Here is a 19,919-nt window from a genome sequence, read left to right as displayed (position 1 = left end):
TGCCTTCATCACACTCATCTGCAGAATGTAGAGTTAAGGTGGATTCACCATGTTGTGGGATCCACCTATTAGACATCTGCAATAGAGGCCTTGTCATCTCAGCCAGCTCTCTGTACTGCATTCACTGCCCGTGGAGAGAAACGGGCATGACAAGGGTTTTGTCCCACTTTGGAAAAGATGAGCCAGCTGCAGTCAGGTGAATCCCACCAAGGAGTGCACACCTGTGGCATATTCCTTGCTCCTTTATGGCCGACGGTAACAGGGAAAATGACAGCATAAGAAAACTGCCTGCAGATGAAAAACCTAAAATGAAAAATAAATAAAAAGTGCTTTTTTTTTTTTTCCTTCTTTTTTTTCTTTCCCTTTTGGTCGATCGGCAGGCCTGGGGCAGATGAGCCACGTGCCGTGCCTGCCCACCAGCCTGGCCCCTGGGGAGATGCAGCCCCCCAGAATGGCGGGGAGGAAGCGAGGGCGGCCCCCGCTCCAGCCGGCGCCCATCAAAATGGCTGTTCACAACCTCTACTCGGCACCGGCTGGCGCTTTGCCAGTCGTGAAGATCCCAAAGAAGAGAGGGAGAAAACCCGGGTACAAGGTAGATATGTGATTTTCACACTCCTTCTCCACCTCCTGGTGGTTTTAATACATTTTCTCCTAGAATTCCAGGTGAAATAACAGGAACAGAAGCAGAAGTGTGCAAGCGTGGGGCACAGCAATGTAAAAAAAGTAAGAGGACACTGTTTCTCTTCTACCCGAGCTGGTGAAAAATAGAGGGAATCTATTTTTTATAAAGTTTACAGTTATTTTAGTTTGAGTTTTTTGAAAATAACTTGCCTCCCACAATGTTTTGTGAGATGGCTGTGCACCTTGTGGGAAGTGTTTCTCTCTCATTTATCACTTTTTTCTTCTCTCTCACTAACTGTGATTAGAAATGAAACAAAATGAAAGAAAAAGGAAAGGAATATGGAGGAGTGGGAATAAAAGGAGAAAAATAAAGCTATTTTTGAAAGGAAAAAAAAGGAACATTTTAGAAAGTAATGACATTTCACTTACTGAGGGGAAGGTAGCTTTGGTTATTTGTCTTGCTCATTTTGGGAGAAAATCATGCCCAGGTCTCAGTGTGGTCCTGGTGGGGAGGCAGGGCTAAAGAAAGAAACCCTGAGCTCCTTAAGCCCTTTACATGCTGCCGGTGGGCTGGGGCTCTCCCACCATACACCATTCCCTGCCGTCTGGCGGGCTCAGCACCAGCAGGCATGGGGCCACTGGCATGCCTCAGGCCAGGCAAGAACAGGGCCATGAAGCTGAGGGGAGGGGATTTTATTCTGGGGAGTGAAAGTGAGCTACATTGTAGTGAGGGGTCTTGTTGTCAGTAGATTGCTCTGTAATTCTCTCCATCTTCGTCCACAGCCAGCTAGGGGCACTGTACATTTTTGCTGTGCCTGTTCCTTTTTTTTAATGGGAACAGGTACAGATGCGCAGCCTGTCACACAAGGAGGGCAAGTTGCTCACTGTTAGAAAATAATAGCTGCTTAAGTTCCTGATGTCAAAACAGAAAAGCGAGTAACAGAAGTGGTGCAGGCACAGGGCCTGCCCCAGCTGTCCCTGGAGAAGGTCTTGGCCCCGGGTGTTGCCCTGGGTCTCTCCTGGTGCATGGGAAGCAGCAAGGCCCCATGCACAGTGCTGCAGGCTGAGCCTCAGGCACAGGAACTCGGGTTTGGGCTTTATCAAGAGCAGGCTACCCTTATTGTTGTCCTTCTCTCCTTTTCACCCCTTGCCAGACCTTCTTTCTCCCATCGTCCTACCTCCATCCTTCCTCTTCTCTCTTCCAAGCAAGCCCTCCTCACCACCTCTCTGCATCCCATTTCCAGAATCACCTACTCATCTGCATCCCCCTGTGCAACACTTACTGCAGAAAATGTCAGTACCCCAGCCCGTAATGCTTTCTTCTCATCTTCTGCCTTCTCCCCTGTCTCTTCATGTTCTCCCTACTTCATCCATACCCCTCTCTGCTATGGGGGCACATTCTGAAGTGTTTTAGCGGGTGCTGAAAAATAGACCTTGCATGGCTAACAAACACTTCCAGCCACAGTTTCCCATTTCTTCTGAAAAGCCTTAACTTTGGTAACTTGAATGATATAACAGCAGCGGCCAAGCAGAGCCAACCTGACAGCAGGCTCAGGTGTCCCTCTTGAGAGTACCTCAGAATTTTATAGTGGTAGGCCAAAATAGAACTGCATGTCCAAGCTAAGAGTGGGGCAAATACTCTAGTATTTTGTAAAATGTGGACTACGGAAATACTTACTATTTTTCACTTCAGTATTAGGTTAAAATTCTGGGACAGAAACATCTGAATTGTTTTACTTGAGGTACTTGTTACTGCAAGTTTATTATTTATTATATTGTTTTTTCTTTATTTCAAGTAAAAATTTAAATTTCTATCAGTAAAGCTGGGTTACTTGTAGGCTCTTTTGATCAAAACAATCAAAATCTGGGTTAATACTTTGGAGATATGGTGAAATTGAGTCCCTGAAATGATTAAGTGATTTCCCAAATACCACAATGACCTTGTATGCAGAGTTTCATCAGACCTGTCTCTTCTGCCCCTGCTTGTCTTATGGCCACCATTTTTTACTCCTGCATTTACATTTAATTTTTAATTTGATAAAAAAATATTATGCTGGGAAGTATGTTCCGTTCCACCAAAAATGCACCCATCCATCTGTGAAAAAGCCTTTCACCAACCACCACATATTTGTAAGTGGGAGAAGCGAAAAGGGAGACTTAGATTTCCTAAAATACTGTACTAACATTGCACTTCAGACCTAGGTGACTGAGCATTTGACTGCTATTGTCCCTTCTTCTTCTACGGGGAAGCTTTTCCCCTGGCTGGGTACCACACATGCCTCCTCCCCGTCCCCAGGGATTTTGCAGGGAGACGACACCATTCCTCCTTTGGTAGTGAATCTGCAGTGATGTTACTTCTTGGTGAGTGACAGCGAGTAAAAAGGCATCCCTTTATAACTGATGGCTTAAGTTGCTGGAGCTGACACGTGTGAGCTGTAGCATCCGTGGCATCTGGCCTGGTGCTGTTTATTTGCACTATAGGATTTGTACACCGAAGTGATGTTTTTTGTGAGGCGCCTTTGTACGCTGTGTGCTCAGCTGAAGTGAACCCCTTTCCATCAAAAATACTTCCCCAGCGTGAGTCAAAGATTGCATTTTTTGATGGGGAACTCTAGCTTGATTTAATTAGCTAGCTAATTGTATGACTTTCAGATACCATGAGACTTAAACACATTTAAAAAATGACTCCCTGCCCAAATGGCAGACGACCAAATTCTTTATAGCAACCAGATAGCTGAATTATTACAGAACAGATGGAAAAATACTTCTGAATTTTTAGCAAACTAGGAATTTACAGCCTAGATTTAAATTTATTTTGACCGAGATGTGAATAACAGATAGTTTTAATCACATGCTCTTTATAGCCAGATGACCCATTGCCTGTTTTCATTGATATTAAAGCAAGTATCTGTGTCTTCCTAAGATGACATTTCATCACGCTTCACCACCAAGCAAAGTCCTTTTCCTCGCTATCCTGTTTATTTTTTCACAGCTTTGGTTATAAAATTTCATCAGCTGTTTTTCCAAAAACTGTTTTGTACCTGATGTGGAGCTATTTGCCATAAAATGTTACATTTTCCCTAAACACAATATTCTTCCTGACTGTCTAAATCTCTAGGAAAAAGCCTATTCTGGCAGCCAAGGGGGAGGTTAGTAATGGATCTGTTGTAGTTCTCTGGCTGTAAGTGAGAGGCAGCCCCGAATAGCTGCCTAGAAAGCCTGTACGAGGGAAGGCTTTGTTAGCATCAGGGGGGGATTTGCGGTGTTAGAAGACATCGGAGTGACATGTGCATGGGGCAATGCTGCAGCAAAGACCTCCACATCCCTCCCAAGAGGGCAACAAAGTGACAGCCCCATCTGAGCAGCCCAAGGGTAGTTTGTCCCTTTGTGCTACTGCAGCAGCTCCTGCCTGGGGAGGTGGCCACAGCCCAGGGAGAGCACTTGGCCAGGACTTTGCAAGCTTCTGCCAGGTGGAGTGGGCAGTGAGAATTACCCTTGCACAGGATGGCATGTAGAGTGACAATTTCCATTACAGGGTATAGGATTCCCCTGCTGCCCTAGAAGTCACTATTAATGATGACAAATAAACAGTCAGGATTTGAACACACTGGGATGGAGATTGCACAGACAACCTTAAAGTGCCCTGATTATTCACCAGACCTGTGATATAGCTTTGGATTTCAAGGTTGCATATGTTCCTCTTAAGGTTACCCGCCTCATTCGCTACAAAACACTTAGGGGATGTAGAAGGCTGAGTGCAGACACCCCGGCATCATTTGCTGTGCAGAAGAAAGTTATTGCATGACACAAGAAGTAACGGTGGAAGGTGTGTTTTGCCTTTACCAGCACAGAGCTGACCCCTCTCTGCTTCGGCAACTGAGCTGAACCCTGACTTGCCTCTTGCTGAGCCTCCTCACCCACAGCCAAATGCACAGAAAGTGTGAGGTATAGCCAAGGACACCAAAATATATACTCAGAAGCTCTGTGCCTCCCTGGTGCAGGTTTAATGGCACCTTTCTGCCCAGTCATTGGAAGCCCACACGGCAGGCAGGACCTGTCTGGCCCAGACACTCACCTTGGTGCACATCCGTGTGCACATCTGCAGGGGCTGGAGGTGGTTTTCTCTCCAGCAGCAAAAGCTCCCATGGCCAGGAAGTGCCTTTGCCTTTCTGGCTGGAAGAACACAGGCCCACAGGGATGGGGTGAACACCAGACTTTTCTAGCAAATGTTTTGTCAAGGCAAGGAACAACCAGTACAGGGGAACTAGGATCCATAAAGATGAGGACCTGTGATCGAAGTGGCTTAAAAAAAGTACAGGGACAGTTTGCATTGTGGTGCATCTCGTTTCTTTATTACACAAGCTGGCAGAGAAGTTGTTCAGAAGAAAAAAAATAGCTATCTGGGAACTATTCTTTCCCCTCTTTCACTTTTTTTGGTGTGGGATGACAGAAATACCAGCTAGATGAATCCTGACTGCTCCAAAGGGGTGTGTAGATCCTAACAGAAGCTTCAGGACTCAATAGGGTCCTCCTCATCTTCAGTCACTGCATACTCAGACAAGCCTGCATCTGGCACAAAAGCCCATGCTCTCCCTGTGTCTAATGCACTGTGACTTTGGTGAAGTAGACATCCTTATTTCCTAAGTCCCTGATCAGCTTTCTCTGATCTCTTTTCCATGGTAGAAGGTCCATAAGAGTGAAGGGGTTGGTCGTACATCTTGTTTTAAAGCAACCATTGCCTTTTATATCTCATGCTGTGCATATTAAAACTTATGACACTTGATATTCAATAGCTGATCTGAATGCCTTACCACGAGGATCTCCCAAAGTGCTCTGACAGATTTTCCCTGTCTCATTTTCTCTCTCCCTTTCTCTCTTCTTCACCGCTTTTCTTCACTTTCATGCCTATGTGCTCTCTACTGCCAAGCTCTCAGTCAGTCAGCTGGTTGGTTGGGTTGGCTTTTTCATAGAGAAGAATCAGTCCAAGAAAAGACATCTTTAAATGAAATAGATTCAGAGTTACACTTAGTGATATTCAGGGACTACTCAGGGTGGCCAGGAGGTATTTAAGCCGTGTTTGCTAGTGTATTGTCTCTTGTAATCAGGCATTGTTTTGTTATGATCTAATGAAGGCACATTCTCTGTTACCCCTAATAAAATGGCATTTATCTGTATCCAGAGGCTGTAGAGCACATACTGCTGCAATTAAGTTTGCAGTAAACTGTTCACTAAAACAACAAACTGTCAAGAATGGGCTTCCAAGCTAGAGAATTTACATAAGTCTTGCCCTCTGTTTATTCACTCTTGAACATAAGCCTTCCTGGGCCTTCAAGAGCCAAGGAACAGCCAGAGAAAGAGGTCTACCGGGTACTATCTCACCTCCACCAGGTTGATAGCGCTGATGCACACTCAGGTGGTGCATGAGGCTCGAGGGCTGGAGAGGGGACTTGTGTGCCTGTGTTTGGGGACACAGGGCTGTGAGCCAGTAAGGACATTAAGAAGCCAACATGCAAGTTAAACAGAAGTTATTAGGTGTGCTGTCTCCAAAACAGTATCTATGTAGATGTGTGCATGTGAGTGTATATATATATATATATACAAGTATGTATATACATCTCTATACTCTATAAATGCATATACTATATCTGTATATATACTATATACAAACACACATATGTATATATGCATTTATACATATATTTATGTGTATACATATATATATATATATATATATATGTGCATATGATCAAAAGGAAGCCCAGAAGCCTACCATAGGGGCTACCCAAAGTTTCACAGTGCCAGCCCACTTCCCTGTAGAAAAGTGAGTCATCAACATGTTGCTACAGAAAATAATAAATCATGTTGCTTCTTACCATTTCACATGGGATAAACCCCAAACTGGATGGGGATGTTGATTTTTTTAATCCTTCTTTTCCTCTGGTTTATTTTAATTGCTTGAAAAACAAACCAACAGCACTTTGCTGCTGGCCTTTACTGATCCCAATCTGAAGGCAAGGCAACCCTACCAAAACAAGACAACACAGGCAAGTGAGGACTGGTCCCTAGTACCCTATGGCTGCCATACAGCAGGAGGCCAAATCCATAGTTTGTCTTAGATTCACTTATTGAATGTTTTCTCCCTCGTTCAGGGGAGGGGATGCAGTGGCACCATGTGGATGGAGGTGGTGCCTGGCACTTCAGAGGCAGGTGGGATACAGCCTCTCCTCCAGGCATCGAATAGTGTCCTCCAGGGGATGGTGCCTGGATGAGGAGCCAGCTTTTATTTCCATTTGGGTTTATCATGCCCATCTTTCCACAGAGGCTGCTCTGAGGAAAACTCTAGGAGCAAGTTCAGGAAGTGCTTGGTGGAGGTCAGGCAGGCAAAAATTACACCCATCTCCACAGATGGCCTTTCTGTTAATTCTGATAGGTATCGTCCCAGTACAGGCTACCATGCTACAGAAAGCAAGAGAGACCCTGAACTCTCTTTTAGTGAAGCCCTTGCTGTGATGAGCCTGTAAGTGGGGAATGATACAACTCCTAAAGATTTAATAATTAAAACCTCGCTTGAATGGCACCAAGTCCAGCAGTCCTCCCTCTCTGTTCCTCAGCTTTCTGGTTTTACCGTTACACTGAAACAGTGATCATTATATTAGACAGTCGTAATCATAATCACAGACAACATGAATATCCAAAATTACTTCTCTCCACCAGGACTTGCTCAAGGTTTGTTTTGTAGGTAGTGGTCTGGCTTCATTTCTACCTCAAATGAACTTTGTACATTATTGCCAGCTGAGGCGTAAGCTCTTAGAGAAGTGATACTCTGAAGATTTAACAGGACTAAATATTTCTTTTCATTCTTACACTTGTCACTTATAACATTTTTAGATTTGGCCATTGAAAAACAACAACAGAAAAATCACCTGCCAGAAGATGATATATATATATATGTAAATTTATAAACCATTCAGCTGTGTGCTTGGCTCTCTGCTTTCACCCTGCTTCCCTTTGTAGCAAAAGGAAAAACAAGAGTGGTACCTTCAGGTCACATCTGTCACGTCAGCCCTTTATAATTATGAGGGTCTGATCATCACTTGACTGGTGAAACGCTGCCAGGTACTGGAAGCGTAAAGACATAGTGATATTGCAACGTAAATTCCCATCATGTTTCACTTCTCCAAGCTGCGTTGCAGGTCAATGAAGATTACTGGGTGCAACACTGCAGCAGTTTGTATTTACTACCTGGCAATAACACACTATGGACCACGGTCTAATCTTATTTACATGGGTGTCTGCCCGAAGTAGCCTCTTGGTGCCACTGGATTTACACAAGATTTACACCCCTGTAACCAAGAGCAGAATTTGAACCTAAATTATGATGTAGTTAAAGAGCCCATGTTTCCGAGTTGAGGAGAATTGTTTACACCCACATGAAATGGGTCGTAAAATGCCATTGCACTGATTTGTTAGAGTGTTAGACCCAATTTGCTCAGGTGTAAATAACTACCCAGTGGGTGGCATAATATTTGCATCCTGTAACTTAAGGCGTTGCTGTCTGTGGCAAATCAGTCAGGCTTCAGGCTCCAGTATCCTCCCGGGAGCAGAACGGATGCTCCTGGCCTGGAGAAAGTGATGCAATAGCAGATTGCTAATGAGTGGGAGTTCATGGGGCATGACATACATGGAATAAAATTGGAATATCTTGTGTATACTTTCATTACCCAACTGGTTATTTTTTGCAGCTGAAGTCTCGCGTCCTGATGACTCCCTTAGCAATCTCTCCACCGAGAAGCACACCAGAGCCGGATATTAGTTCAATCCCCCAGGATGCAGCTATGATACCCAACTCGGCCACCCCACAGGCTCTCACAGGTATCCAGCCTCACGTGTTCCTTGGCCAAGGGATGAGCAGGATGCTGTGCTTTCCAGAATAGGCAGAGGTCATGAAAATGGGCGTTTGCAGATTAGGCTGGAGAGCAGTGACAAAGAACAGAGATGTCCTACAAGACTATATTTTGACTGCTACGTGTCAAGTTTAATGAAGATGTCAGACCCATTCCTCTTGAAATGCGGCCATCAACATCCCATGAATGCTACCATTTTATACCCAACACTCACCCCATCAAATGTGTTGCAATGACCAGACTAAACCCCAGTGTGAACATGAAGCATCTGTTCCAGCTGTGGGGAGAAGGACAGAGAAGTCATGGTCTGACTGTAGTCAGGGTTACCAGCACATAAACCCCAATGCCTTATCACAGCAGCAGACCTGGTCATTTTTGACTAGTGAGGGAAAACACAGCCTTATTCTTTTTTTGCTTATATTACCAGAAGTAACATAGGTCAATGTTTTTAAACTGATGTAAATGAGAAGAAAATCAACAAGACAGTTGATTTACCCTGAGATTTCAGCAGAGAAATGGATTAGATAACATTAGAATCTAAACACAACACATAAATCCCATTATTTCTTAGTTGGGATGCACAGAGGAGAAGTTTTCCATCTGCTCTGGTAGCAGAATGATACTAAATGTAGTGATGATGGTGACAATAATATATTTTATTCTCATTTATCCCTTCACATGTGAAGACTGCAAAGTGCTTGGCAAGCATCAGTCAAACGGTGTTTCATAGCACTGCCCTGAGAGGTGTTCCCAGTGCCGCTTTCCGAGGCGGACAAGCAGGCACAGTCCACCAGCCCCACTACATCACTGGGGTGGCCGCAGAGGTCCATGGGCTCTGCAGATGTGACATCTAGCCTCTCCATCTGCCTGTCCCCGTGCCACCAGCACCTTTTCTCCCAGCACCTTTCCCATGATGCGTGTAGGCTCCCACCAGAGCAGGGTTTGCAGGAGGTGGGGGCAGGCTTAAGCCAACTTTTACCTCCCTATCTGCGCTGGAAAGATCCATAGGGGCCCCTGCTCCCCGGGGAAGGACACAGCACGCTGCCTGCAGGCTGCAGAGTCTCTCCTGCAGCTGAGCCCTGGACAAAACCGGTGGGTTGTCACAGCAGAAGCCACATCCTGCAGATTTGACGCGGTTTGGTATGGTGGCACCCCAGGAAAGATGCACCCTGACAGCCCTTTGCAATTCATGCATGCTTCTGCTGTCTTTCAGTGCATTATCCCTTTGTTTGTTTGGCACTTGGAAGGTGTAAAGTGCTATGTAATGATAAGTATGATTGCTATTATCCTCCTGTTTACCCAGGATAAACTGCTTGAGCCTCTTCTGCTGTTCAGTGAGGGATGGGGTAGCAGAGTGCACTGTGACAGTCGCACTAGATTTTCATTACAGTGATAACTGTAAATTATTTCCAACTTTACACAGCTGTCATCATGTCCTCCACTCTGCTTGATGTTTTTTTTGTCACATATCTGATTTCTGTCAGAGGATAATGTTATATTGTCTGAAAGATGACAGCTTGAGCACACTCAGCCAGCTATTATAATATGTCTCACTTTAGCCTGACTTTAGGCTGTGTCTTAGTCACCCTTAGTTACCACAGCGTTATCTCTGCTTCCTCCAAGATGCAGTTAGTCTCAGCCAAGCTTAAAATAAGTTTATGCTAGTGAGAGGAGAACACTGATTTTTTGGCTATTGCCGGCAGGCCTGATGGCAAGTATTAAAACTGCCTTTGCAGGCAATGGCGTATGAGAGGAGGCATGCAGGGCTTGGCTGTGGAGAGGCTGGGGCACCCCTCGCAGACTCCCTCTGTGGCACAGTTGCATGGCTGTGGTCCCAAATGGGGATTTAGCACTACACATGATGTACATTTTCCCTTGAGGTGATGCTGGGTTGGACATGAAGGGTCAGAAAGCTCCCAAAGACCAGAGTCTCTGCCTTTGCAGTGTGCAGCTCAGCACAGCATAACCCTCCAGAAATTATGCTGCATTAAGGTCAGAAGCAGCAAGGAACCAAAATCTCCCAAAACTCATCTCAGAGCAGTGCTTCTCAGAGGGCCTCTCAATGAACCAGTCTAAAAACACAAGAGAAAAAAAAAAACAAACACAAAACACACCTCAAGCTGGAGTTTACCCATTGCTGTAAGGTTACCCCTGCTAGTCACGGTCCTGCACTCCCTGGACAATTTTTCTGGTCTCTAGCTTCGTAGACAAGATAGTCTGCAAGACAGCAGACCCCAGGCACACACAGGAGCTTCTTTAGTTTTATGTAGCTTATCCTCACCTGTGACACTGAGCAAGGCCTAAACTCAGCTCGCTTCACTTAGGCAATGGGTGATCAGTGCAAGGAAGAACAGCAGCAATTCACTGGTGAATGGAAGAGCTTGTGACATAAATAAAAATGTATAGGATTTGCTAGGATACTCTCAGGGCCATTCTGTAATAACCTTCTTGGATTTTGTGTCTACAGTCTGCATTTACGTCAACAAACAAGCGAGTCTGGGGCCATACCTTGACAGAAAAAAAGTGCAGCAGCTCCCAGAGCACTTTGGGCCCGAGAGACCGTCGGCAGCCCTGCAGCAGGCTGTTCAGGCCTGCATTGACTGCGCGCTCCAGCAAAAGGCAGTCTTCTCACTCATCAAGCAGGGCTACGGAGGCGAGATGGTGTCAGGTAAAGCATTTCTGTAAAGGGTTTGTGGCCAACCTGGGAAGTGCTTGAAATCTTAACCTGATCCTCAGTCCCGACTGTCCTAGCTGTCCTGTTCACATCAGTGGGCTGGCAACCACCTCTGAACACGACTTACGCCTTTGTAAAATGAGCTGCTGCAGGAATTGCCTTAGTGTCAGATATTGGCAAAGAGCATTGCAGCGGTGATTCAGAGGAGGAAAAGCGCTAGCTCCAGAGTGCTGCACTCATTGCTCTTTGAAACAGTGGTGAGACCACGCCTGTGAGCTAAGTTTTTCATGCAGCTGTACAAGGATGAGCAGCACCACAAGCCTGCTTTATGGCACATGTTGCTGCCATGTGTTGCTCTAAAGGAAACCTCGCACAGAGTTCAACTGCTGGTGTGTCCTCTGCCTGCATTTCATAAGCCAAATCCGTTCTCAGGTTAGGAACTGCAAAAGTCCCATGGCAATTCCCCATACAGCAGGTCTATACAAATACATCAGAGAGAATCAGAGATCAGAGGGAATTTCCCAGGGCCTTCTCATCTTCCTGCAGTGACACTTCTTGCTGTGTCCTCTTGAGTCTCCCGTGTCCCATGCTGAATCCCCTGGCCCGGCTCTCAGACTGAACACGAACTTTTCTTTTAATCACAGCAAGAGTTTTATGTCGCAACATTGTTTTTGAACATGGGGATGCAGTAAGAATAAAACAATTATGGAAATATGGGAACAACACTCTCCAGTGAGTTGCCACAGATGAGTCAGGCATGAGCACGAAGCCAAGGACCTCAAGTCCAGTCAGTTTAGCAGGGACCATGGCAGCTCAGCTGTGTCAGTGGGACTCTCTTGTGTGGGAGCCCAGGCTCTGTCCCTCTGTGCAGCATATAAATCGTTCTTTCTCCCTCTCTTCTGGTTCTCTCTAACCACAGGTGTGTCTTCCCTAAGGGACATAAGAACTACTGTAAGAATGATCCAGATTTGTTCACAGAAACACAAAACTGAAGCATTTTAGTGCACAGCTTCATTTCTGCCTGGTCCTGTGCTGCATATATGACTTTCATTACAAGCAGGAGAGTCATGTTGTGCACCAAGCCTGCCAGACCCCTTAGTCTCCGTTCCTTTGAGCTGGCTCAGCTTCAGGTACCTGAGCTAAAAGCACTTGGTCAATATTGCTCCAACTTCATGCCTCTTCTAATCATCGAGGAAGGGTGAATGCTCTCCTAGTCACTGTGTGGCTCCGACATTGCAGCTGACGCCCAGCCCAGCAGCAGTACAGACAAATTTTGTCACGTGCTTTCCAATCTACCCATGGCTTGTCTCACAGATGTTCAACTGGCTGTGGAGCATGATCCATTACAGCAGCTTAGGCCAGCAGGAAATCTATGAAGTTACAAAGATTATAAGCCTACCATTGCAATTTATACTTGCTAGTAGTGACTGGAGGCTGTAGGACTGGAAAAAGCCTTCCAGGCAGTAGAGTTCAGGCAGCCATATCATGTAGTCCTCCCTGCAAACCTGTTGACACCTGAATGTGTTGTGCTACAACTGATCCTGGTGGGTCTATTGTGACCCCTCCACCTCCCTCATGGCTTGGCCCTATGCACTTTTGATGCCTGGCTAAATATATTCCCTGACAGCTTTGTCCAGGAATTTTAATTGCTCTGCACTCACTCTTGAATTCAATCTTAGATATATTTCTAGAGAGCAGCCCTCATCCTGCTAGGCTGAAATACACAGTTTCTTTCAGGTCCTCTCTGCATTGTGAGGAAGATTACTGGAGCAGTGGAAGAAGTGCAAGTGTCTTCCCACAGCCCCATGTAGCAGAGATGGTAATGGCTGCAGTGCTACAGGGAAAGTTTCTGCTCCCTGAGCATTACTGTCACCTGCCTGTGCACCTCTTCAAGTGTGAGTTCACCCTTCTTGAGCCTGCATGACCTAAATGGTGCCCATCAGTGCAGCTCAGGTTTCCCCAGGACTTTATACAGTGGAACTGAGACTCCCTTGCCTCTCCTGGAAATGCTTTGTTCAATACTTCCTTGAAATATATCTGACTTTTTCATTGCTGTGTCACCTTAGTGGCTCATGGGCATCTAGTGAGCCTGTCCTATCATTTCTCCTCCCATCAGGTCATGTTGAGCCTCCTCAGAAAAGTTATGGATTGCTATGTACTTTCTAGTATTTCTTCCACCATTTTTTATTATTGCAGATCTCAAGACCAGCCAACCCTTTGCGTGCAATCTCCCGGTTCTCTTCTGCACTGATAATGCCAGCATGGACCACTGCTGGTTCCTCTCCAGTGCATGGGGTCTCCAGCCAGCAGAGCCTGTTGTTGTCTCCTGACCCACCCTTCATATGCAATCATTCTCAGTTTAATGAAAGATTTCTCATACTTTACTGAATTCCAGATAGACCACGACCGCCGACCTTCCCTTGCTTATAAATGCAATTAAATCAGTAAATAAAGATCCATGATGAAGCTTGTAGCTCTCTCTTCAGTACAACCCTGGTACCTTTTATTCATTCACAGCCATGTCTTTAATTCTTGTCTCCCCATTATCTTTTAAAACTTTGGGTATTGCTGAAGTCAGCCTAATAGCCCATCACTGACAGATCACTTTCTTTCCCCTTCCTTAGACCAGGGTATCATAATTGCCTCCTTCAAATCATACAATACTGTTTTCAGTTGGATGCATATATTAGAAATCCTTGCACTGCTGGCCATGCCAGCCAGCATCTTTCAGCACTCCAGGGGGAAGGTGATCTGGGTCACACAAACTCAGCTCTTTAATCTCCTCCAGTTTGTTTTGTACTTCTGGTGGGGTAATTATGTAAAATATTTTAAGACATACAAATACTTGTGCAAAATCTCCCCTGCTCTCATTTTTCCCCCTGCTATGCATCCCCAGGGATTGAATTGCTCCTGCTTGTTTTCCAGTTTCAGCTTCTTTTGAGGGGAAGCAGCATCTCCTGAGCCTGCTGGTAGTGAACAGCATTGGGTATGTCCTGCGCTTCCTGAAGAAGCTCTGTCGCAGTCTCTTGTGTGACAATCTCTTCAGCAACCAGCCTTTCCAGCAGTACAACACCGTGTCAGAAAGCCCAGAAGTGTATGAAAACAGACGGATGGAGGCAGGTAGGCTGCTTGATCAGCTTGGGCTCAAGATTTCATTGGGCTGAAGAAATGACTGTCTCTTTTTTGGCCTGTACTGTATATGGTAGAGAACTGCAGATATCTGTTGATCATTCCAGAGGGAGGCAGTGGTTCTCATTTGCCATATTTCCCCCAGTGGCTATAAAGGAAGCTTTTGGGTGAGAACCACTGTGTTGAGAAGCCCCAGCAGCAAGTGGGATAATTTTTTTTTTTTATTATTTTCTATCTCTTTGTTTGTTTTATCTCTTTTCCTAAGGAAACAAGGCTCATATGATCCCACTGTCCTTGTTTCTGTCAATTCTGTCCCACAGCTTCTGGCTTCCACAAGTGTACCTGGTCCTGGGGTAGAAGCCTCAAAGGGACTGTGTTCCTTCGAGTATCAGGCAGGCAGGCAGGTAGAGGAGGAATTTCTCTCTCTATCCAACTCAACCTCCATATTAGACACTGAAGGATCCCCACTGACCACTAAGCCTCCTCTGCTCGCAGACCCGCCGCAGAGCGTTGTCTGTCCCAGCTCCCCAGACCTCTCTGCTCATGCACTGCCTTGGCTCATTGGCTGCAAGGAGAGGTGGGAGGCTGGGTGAGTGTGTGGACCCCGGCCCACCCTTCAGTGTCACTGTGGCATGAACAGGAAATCACTGCCGTAACGGGTATGCTCTGACCCAGCACTGCCCCAGCACTTCATAACCTGTGTGCTTCCTGGCTTGCACACTGCTCATTTTAAGGATCACCTGTAAAGCAGCATGGTCTGCCTTCACTCTGACTGGGTGAGGAGAGAGAGCTGCTCACAGCAATGCAGTTTTGGGTCAGTGCTGTTAGCATAAATCTAAGTTAACGTTATTAGCTGTAGCGCAATCAGCCTGGATCTCGATCTGTCACCTCCACGCATGAGCATAAACCTAAATGAGAGTTGTGACTGCTAAGGGGTTTGCTTTGCTGCTTGCAGGAACATTTGTCCTAGCTTAAAATGCCTGTGGGCCCAGCAAGGTCCTTGTTTTAGTGCCTGACTGTGGGGTGAAGCCTGGGGGCACTGTGACATGGGGCAGATGAACCCTGGGATGGTGGTGGTCTGGAGAGGCACCTGCCCCAAGCAGCACCAGGCTCCCAGGTGGGTGGCCTGCCTGAGCTTTCTTCCTGCCCACCCTCCAGTGTGTTGGGATGAGGTGCTGGCTCCCTGCAGCCCCCATGGAGCTGGGACATGCCTGCAGCCTCCATCTGCAATAAGTGACTGGAAAGTCACCCTGGGGCCCTACTATGGACATTGCAAAAGTTTTAAAAAAAAGAAAGATGCAAAGTTACGGCCCCGAATCTCTGTTGCATCTGCAGGCTTCCTCCTGACTTAAATTATTTTTCCTTCTCTCTTATTAACAACACTTGGGTGTTTGGGGAGCACACTGCCTCTCATGCATCCAGTTTAATGGCAGATACATGCTGGCAGCTGAGAAAGGTGTTTTAGTGTCCACAATTATGATCCATGAATTGATGGTTTGCCAGGAAGACCCTAAGTGTGTGCTTTTCACACCAAAGCTGGGAGTGGGCTGTGTACACAGTGCAGAAATTGCCTTTTTGTGCAAAGAAATCCTGCTGCCTCTCTTAGACATAGGGTAGAAAAGGCAGGAACCCAGATTCAAAAGCAACAATCTTTTTCATTTGGACTAGGACATTTGCAGCAACCTGAATGTTTCTGAGAGGTCAAGGGATTTCTGTAGCACTGAGTGCAGCCCAGGAGGCCTGGCATTTGCATTTTCATTTGCATTTTAATTTGCACGTACATTTGCATTTACTTTTGCACAGCAAGTCTGTATGTGATGGAAGGCAATTCCACAACCAGAGTTTTTACAGTGGCTGTTACACTCTGAGCATCTCCTTCCCTACATATTTTCAATGCAGATGTCCCTGACACCATTCCCACTGGCTCTGACCAGCCACTGTGGAAAGGGCAAAATACTATTTTTGCCCCAGACCAGGCAGGAGATGTGGATGTAGGGAAGGCTTCTCTTCCCTGGCTCTCCTACTGCTTAGGGGCAGCAATTAATTGCCACCCCTGGAGGCAGCATGGGCTGGGCAGCCTGGGCTAGTCAGGGCTAGTGCTGGCCTGGGCTCTCCTCCTCTCTGCCTGGGAGTGTGATGGGAGAAGAGACAGTTGGTCTTGGGGCTTTTATAACCCCATCACCAGCAGTGCTGTGGTACAGTGGAGAATGCGAGCTGTGAAATAGCTGAGGGCAGCAGTTATACACAGAGTTAAAACTCCTGCATCAGGGTCCAGCTTGCTAACCCTGGGATCTGATAGCCACTGGCCTGCTAGACAGAGAGCTGTAGCATGGGTCAGCATGACCTGCAGAGAGATTCCGGTGCTTCCCTGTCAAAGTGGAGATGTGGGAGAGGTGATGGAGGAGCCATCTGGTCCCACAGTGAGGGAGGTTGAGATGAGCAGTGCCGTTTCCAGAGCAGCTGGGTGCTCAGGTGGGTCTCTGAGCTGGCAGCCCCAAAAGGGGATGCTCCTTCTACCAAAGATTAACAGAAATGGAGTGAGACAGTATTTGAGGACACTTTCAGCACTCTGCTGACCACTGACCTGTTGTACCAGATTTGGTGAACCCGGGTTGCTCTGCCGAAGCCTGTCCATGGGTCTGGGGGTGGCTGTGGGGAAGCTCATCAGCTTCACCAGCTAACCCGCTGTCTGCATCACTGCAGGCCCCAGGATGCAGGCTGGAGACATGGGGCTGGTTTCAGTGCAGCCAGGTAGTTGTTTGAAAAACCCACCTACAAGATTACTGCTCATCACCAGAACACACAGGAAGCCACATAAAGCCCCTGAAATGGGGAATTTTGGACAGGGGAAAAGCTGCCTCTTCGCCGGGGCAATTTATGCCCAGCTCAGGAGCTGTCTGTCCGTGGCTGTGCAGCAGAGGAACTGGAGTGATGGCCTCACACCCTTCATGCTGCACTCAGCCGGAGTCGGGCAGATACATAATGTTCCTGTTCATCATGTCAGGCTGTATTCAACAGCTTTGTTGGCACCAGCGGAATAACTCCAGTTTTAGGCACTGAGGCTTGAGCCACTGAGTCTGTGTTTAATGCTGCATTGCCTAAATCTCACTCCATCTCCACAGAAGCCACAATTTCTTTGCAGTAAGGTCAGCACAGGGGGGACCTCTGCTGCACAGAACAGAGACAGGGTTTCCCTGTAGTGGCAATAATAAGGAGGACAGTAGGAGCTCTTCTCACAGATGAGTCTGCGAGGGTGCCTGGTGGGATAGAGCTTGCATGGAAAGAGCAGGGCCATAATAAAGCACTACAGGTAGCCATGCAAAGCAGCCACATTTTTCATTGTTTCTGTTCTCCAGCTTGTAATCGAGACGTTCTTTCTTTTAAAATCATGTGCTTTTCAGCCCTTGTGCATCAATGATTTTAATGCATGTATTGACTTCAGTGCAGTTACTCTTGATTTACACTAGCAGAAGTGAGAGAAGAAGCCGGCATCGTGTCCAGTCATATTAATCCACTTACACCATACAGGAGTCACCTTTTAACCTTGCCCCGAAGCACATGCCCCTAAGCCATTATTCACCTGTGCTCACAGCAAAGTGCCAGATGCTAATGGCTACGTACAGGCCAGGTGGGATTTGTTGATGTATGCATATATCACTTACAACAATGTTTTACACGTCTAAGTATGCACTCACTGGGCTGAACACAGCACTGGCCTCTGCAATGACCCTTGCTGGCTATACATTACCCTCCCCACACCTGAGCCCCTGCACTTTGCCTGTCTTGCCAACACCTCTCACCAGCATACAGTGGCCCCACACATGGAGCAAGGGTCCCTCTCCAGCACTCCCCCAATATCAGTGGCCTCACTGCCTTGTCTTGGCACATTTGGGGATATACCCAATGGAATTTTCTCAGCTCTGAGGGGACTTTCTGGATCATGAGAGCAATTTGCATGGAGCAGCTGTGGGATGACTTCCAGCGCTTCACCCAGAAAGTGCCTGCCCTCAGGTCTGCATCACAACCAATCCTGAGATATTACCTGCCCCCACAGCACCTGGGTTCAAAGCATCTTTGGACCTGTACCCCAGAATTTTCTATGAAAGTGGTAGTGCGGTTTGAATTAAAAGGATGACAAGATCTGGGTGAACTCTGCAGAAAATACTGTGAAGTGTGCCAGAAGCTACAAGGATGGGAAGCCAACAGAGATCCTGTGAAGTGTCTCCCTCCACACCTTCTGTGTTCAACTTCCATTAGTTGTCCCATGCTGAGCTAAAGTAGGCTTGTATGTGAGCATGGGAAAGTGACATTTCTGGAACACCTACATAGTGTTGACATGCACCTATGCAATGTTAGACTCTTATTTTTCAGAGGAAAGCATGTTTGCTATCAAACTTCTTGCCAACCTGGTGGTGGGCACAGAAATTAATGTAGTTTTTCATACTGTGGGAAGCGTCAAGCATCTTCTTTCAGTCAATCTTTTTCTTGCTCTTTCTATCCTGAACCTTGGGGTTTGGTTATTTTGTGCTGTTAGACAATTGCTGTGCTCCATGCAGAGAATGGCTGCATGTAGTTGCAGCAAATCTTTATGCAAGGACTCCTGTGGCTACCCTGTATCTTTGTCCTCATCAGGGGGAAGACAGGAAGGTCTGTGAATAAGGTCCCCAGCCTTATTCCTCTCCCCACAGCCATGTCAACTTTGTATGCATAGATTCCATATGGTGTCCCCTACCACTGTCCACAGGAGAACAGCACCTCTTCTCATGGTAGTGGCTGGAGGTAGGGCCCCATATGGAGCAGAAGCACAGTAGTATGTAGAGGTACCCCTATGCTACATCAGTGCTTCTATATATGGGAAGGTGGGCTCTTCCTATCGACAAGCGCTTGGAAAAGCTGGTATGAGAGGTGCTATAGCAAAGCACTACAAGAGTGTGACTAGTACGCAAGGCACTAGGCTGGGAGCTGGATCTTGCCAGAGACTTTCCCATTGATTGTGTGGGCAAGTCACCCTTCCCTGCTGTGCCTTTATTTGAGCATCTGTCCAAGGAGGGGAATAATCCTTGCCACATGTGCAAAACCCTTCTAAAACAGCTAGGAAAAAACCAAACATGATAGAAAACCACATATTATTACAATCAATATTTTCTGTTCCAAGCACCAAATAAACAGCAGCTCAGAAATTTCAAGCCCTGAAAGGGCAAGAAAAATGTTGTCTTTCTCCTTTCTAGTACTGTGGCTTGTTTAATCTTGTCTTGTTGCATGCTGTGAGGAACAGTGCTCCTGGCTTCTAAGCATACTCAGAATAAATGGCTTTTACAGCTATCAATAGCCTCAGATCTCTTTAGCATTTAATTACCTGCAAAGGCCATTTATTGCCTCATATATTCCTCTACCATGAACATTATCCTTTAAACAATAAATAAAATATTAAGGTCACTCTTAAAGAGGGAGCAGAAAACTGCACAAGCCATCCAACCACAGCAAAGTCTAATATAAAAAGTTTGTCCGGTCTTTGGGGCATTTGAATTGATGGCAGAGCCTGAAGAAAAGCAGGGAAAGGGTGGGATGGCTCCCTTCCTTCCTTCCTTCCT

General features: G+C 46.4%; 1 protein-coding gene across 1 annotated transcript in view; it reads left to right on the top strand.

The window, feature by feature from the left end:
- Window positions 1-391: 391 nt before the first annotated feature.
- SCML4 (Scm polycomb group protein like 4) overlaps window positions 392-19,919 on the top strand; it is a 46,712-nt gene continuing 27,184 nt past the window's right edge. The window contains exons 1-4 of the mRNA XM_026845510.1: window positions 392-592; window positions 8,364-8,493; window positions 10,993-11,193; window positions 14,125-14,319. Of these exons, the coding sequence (XP_026701311.1) occupies window positions 392-592; window positions 8,364-8,493; window positions 10,993-11,193; window positions 14,125-14,319 (727 nt within the window). The remainder of the gene's footprint in view (window positions 593-8,363; window positions 8,494-10,992; window positions 11,194-14,124; window positions 14,320-19,919) is intronic.

The sequence above is a fragment of the Athene cunicularia genome (assembly GCF_003259725.1).
Source record: "Athene cunicularia isolate RWA chromosome 3 unlocalized genomic scaffold, athCun1 chr3_part1, whole genome shotgun sequence".
NCBI lineage: Eukaryota > Metazoa > Chordata > Aves > Strigiformes > Strigidae > Athene > Athene cunicularia.
Note: the sequence above shows the minus strand (reverse complement) of the source record. Positions and strands in the feature narration are given on the sequence as shown.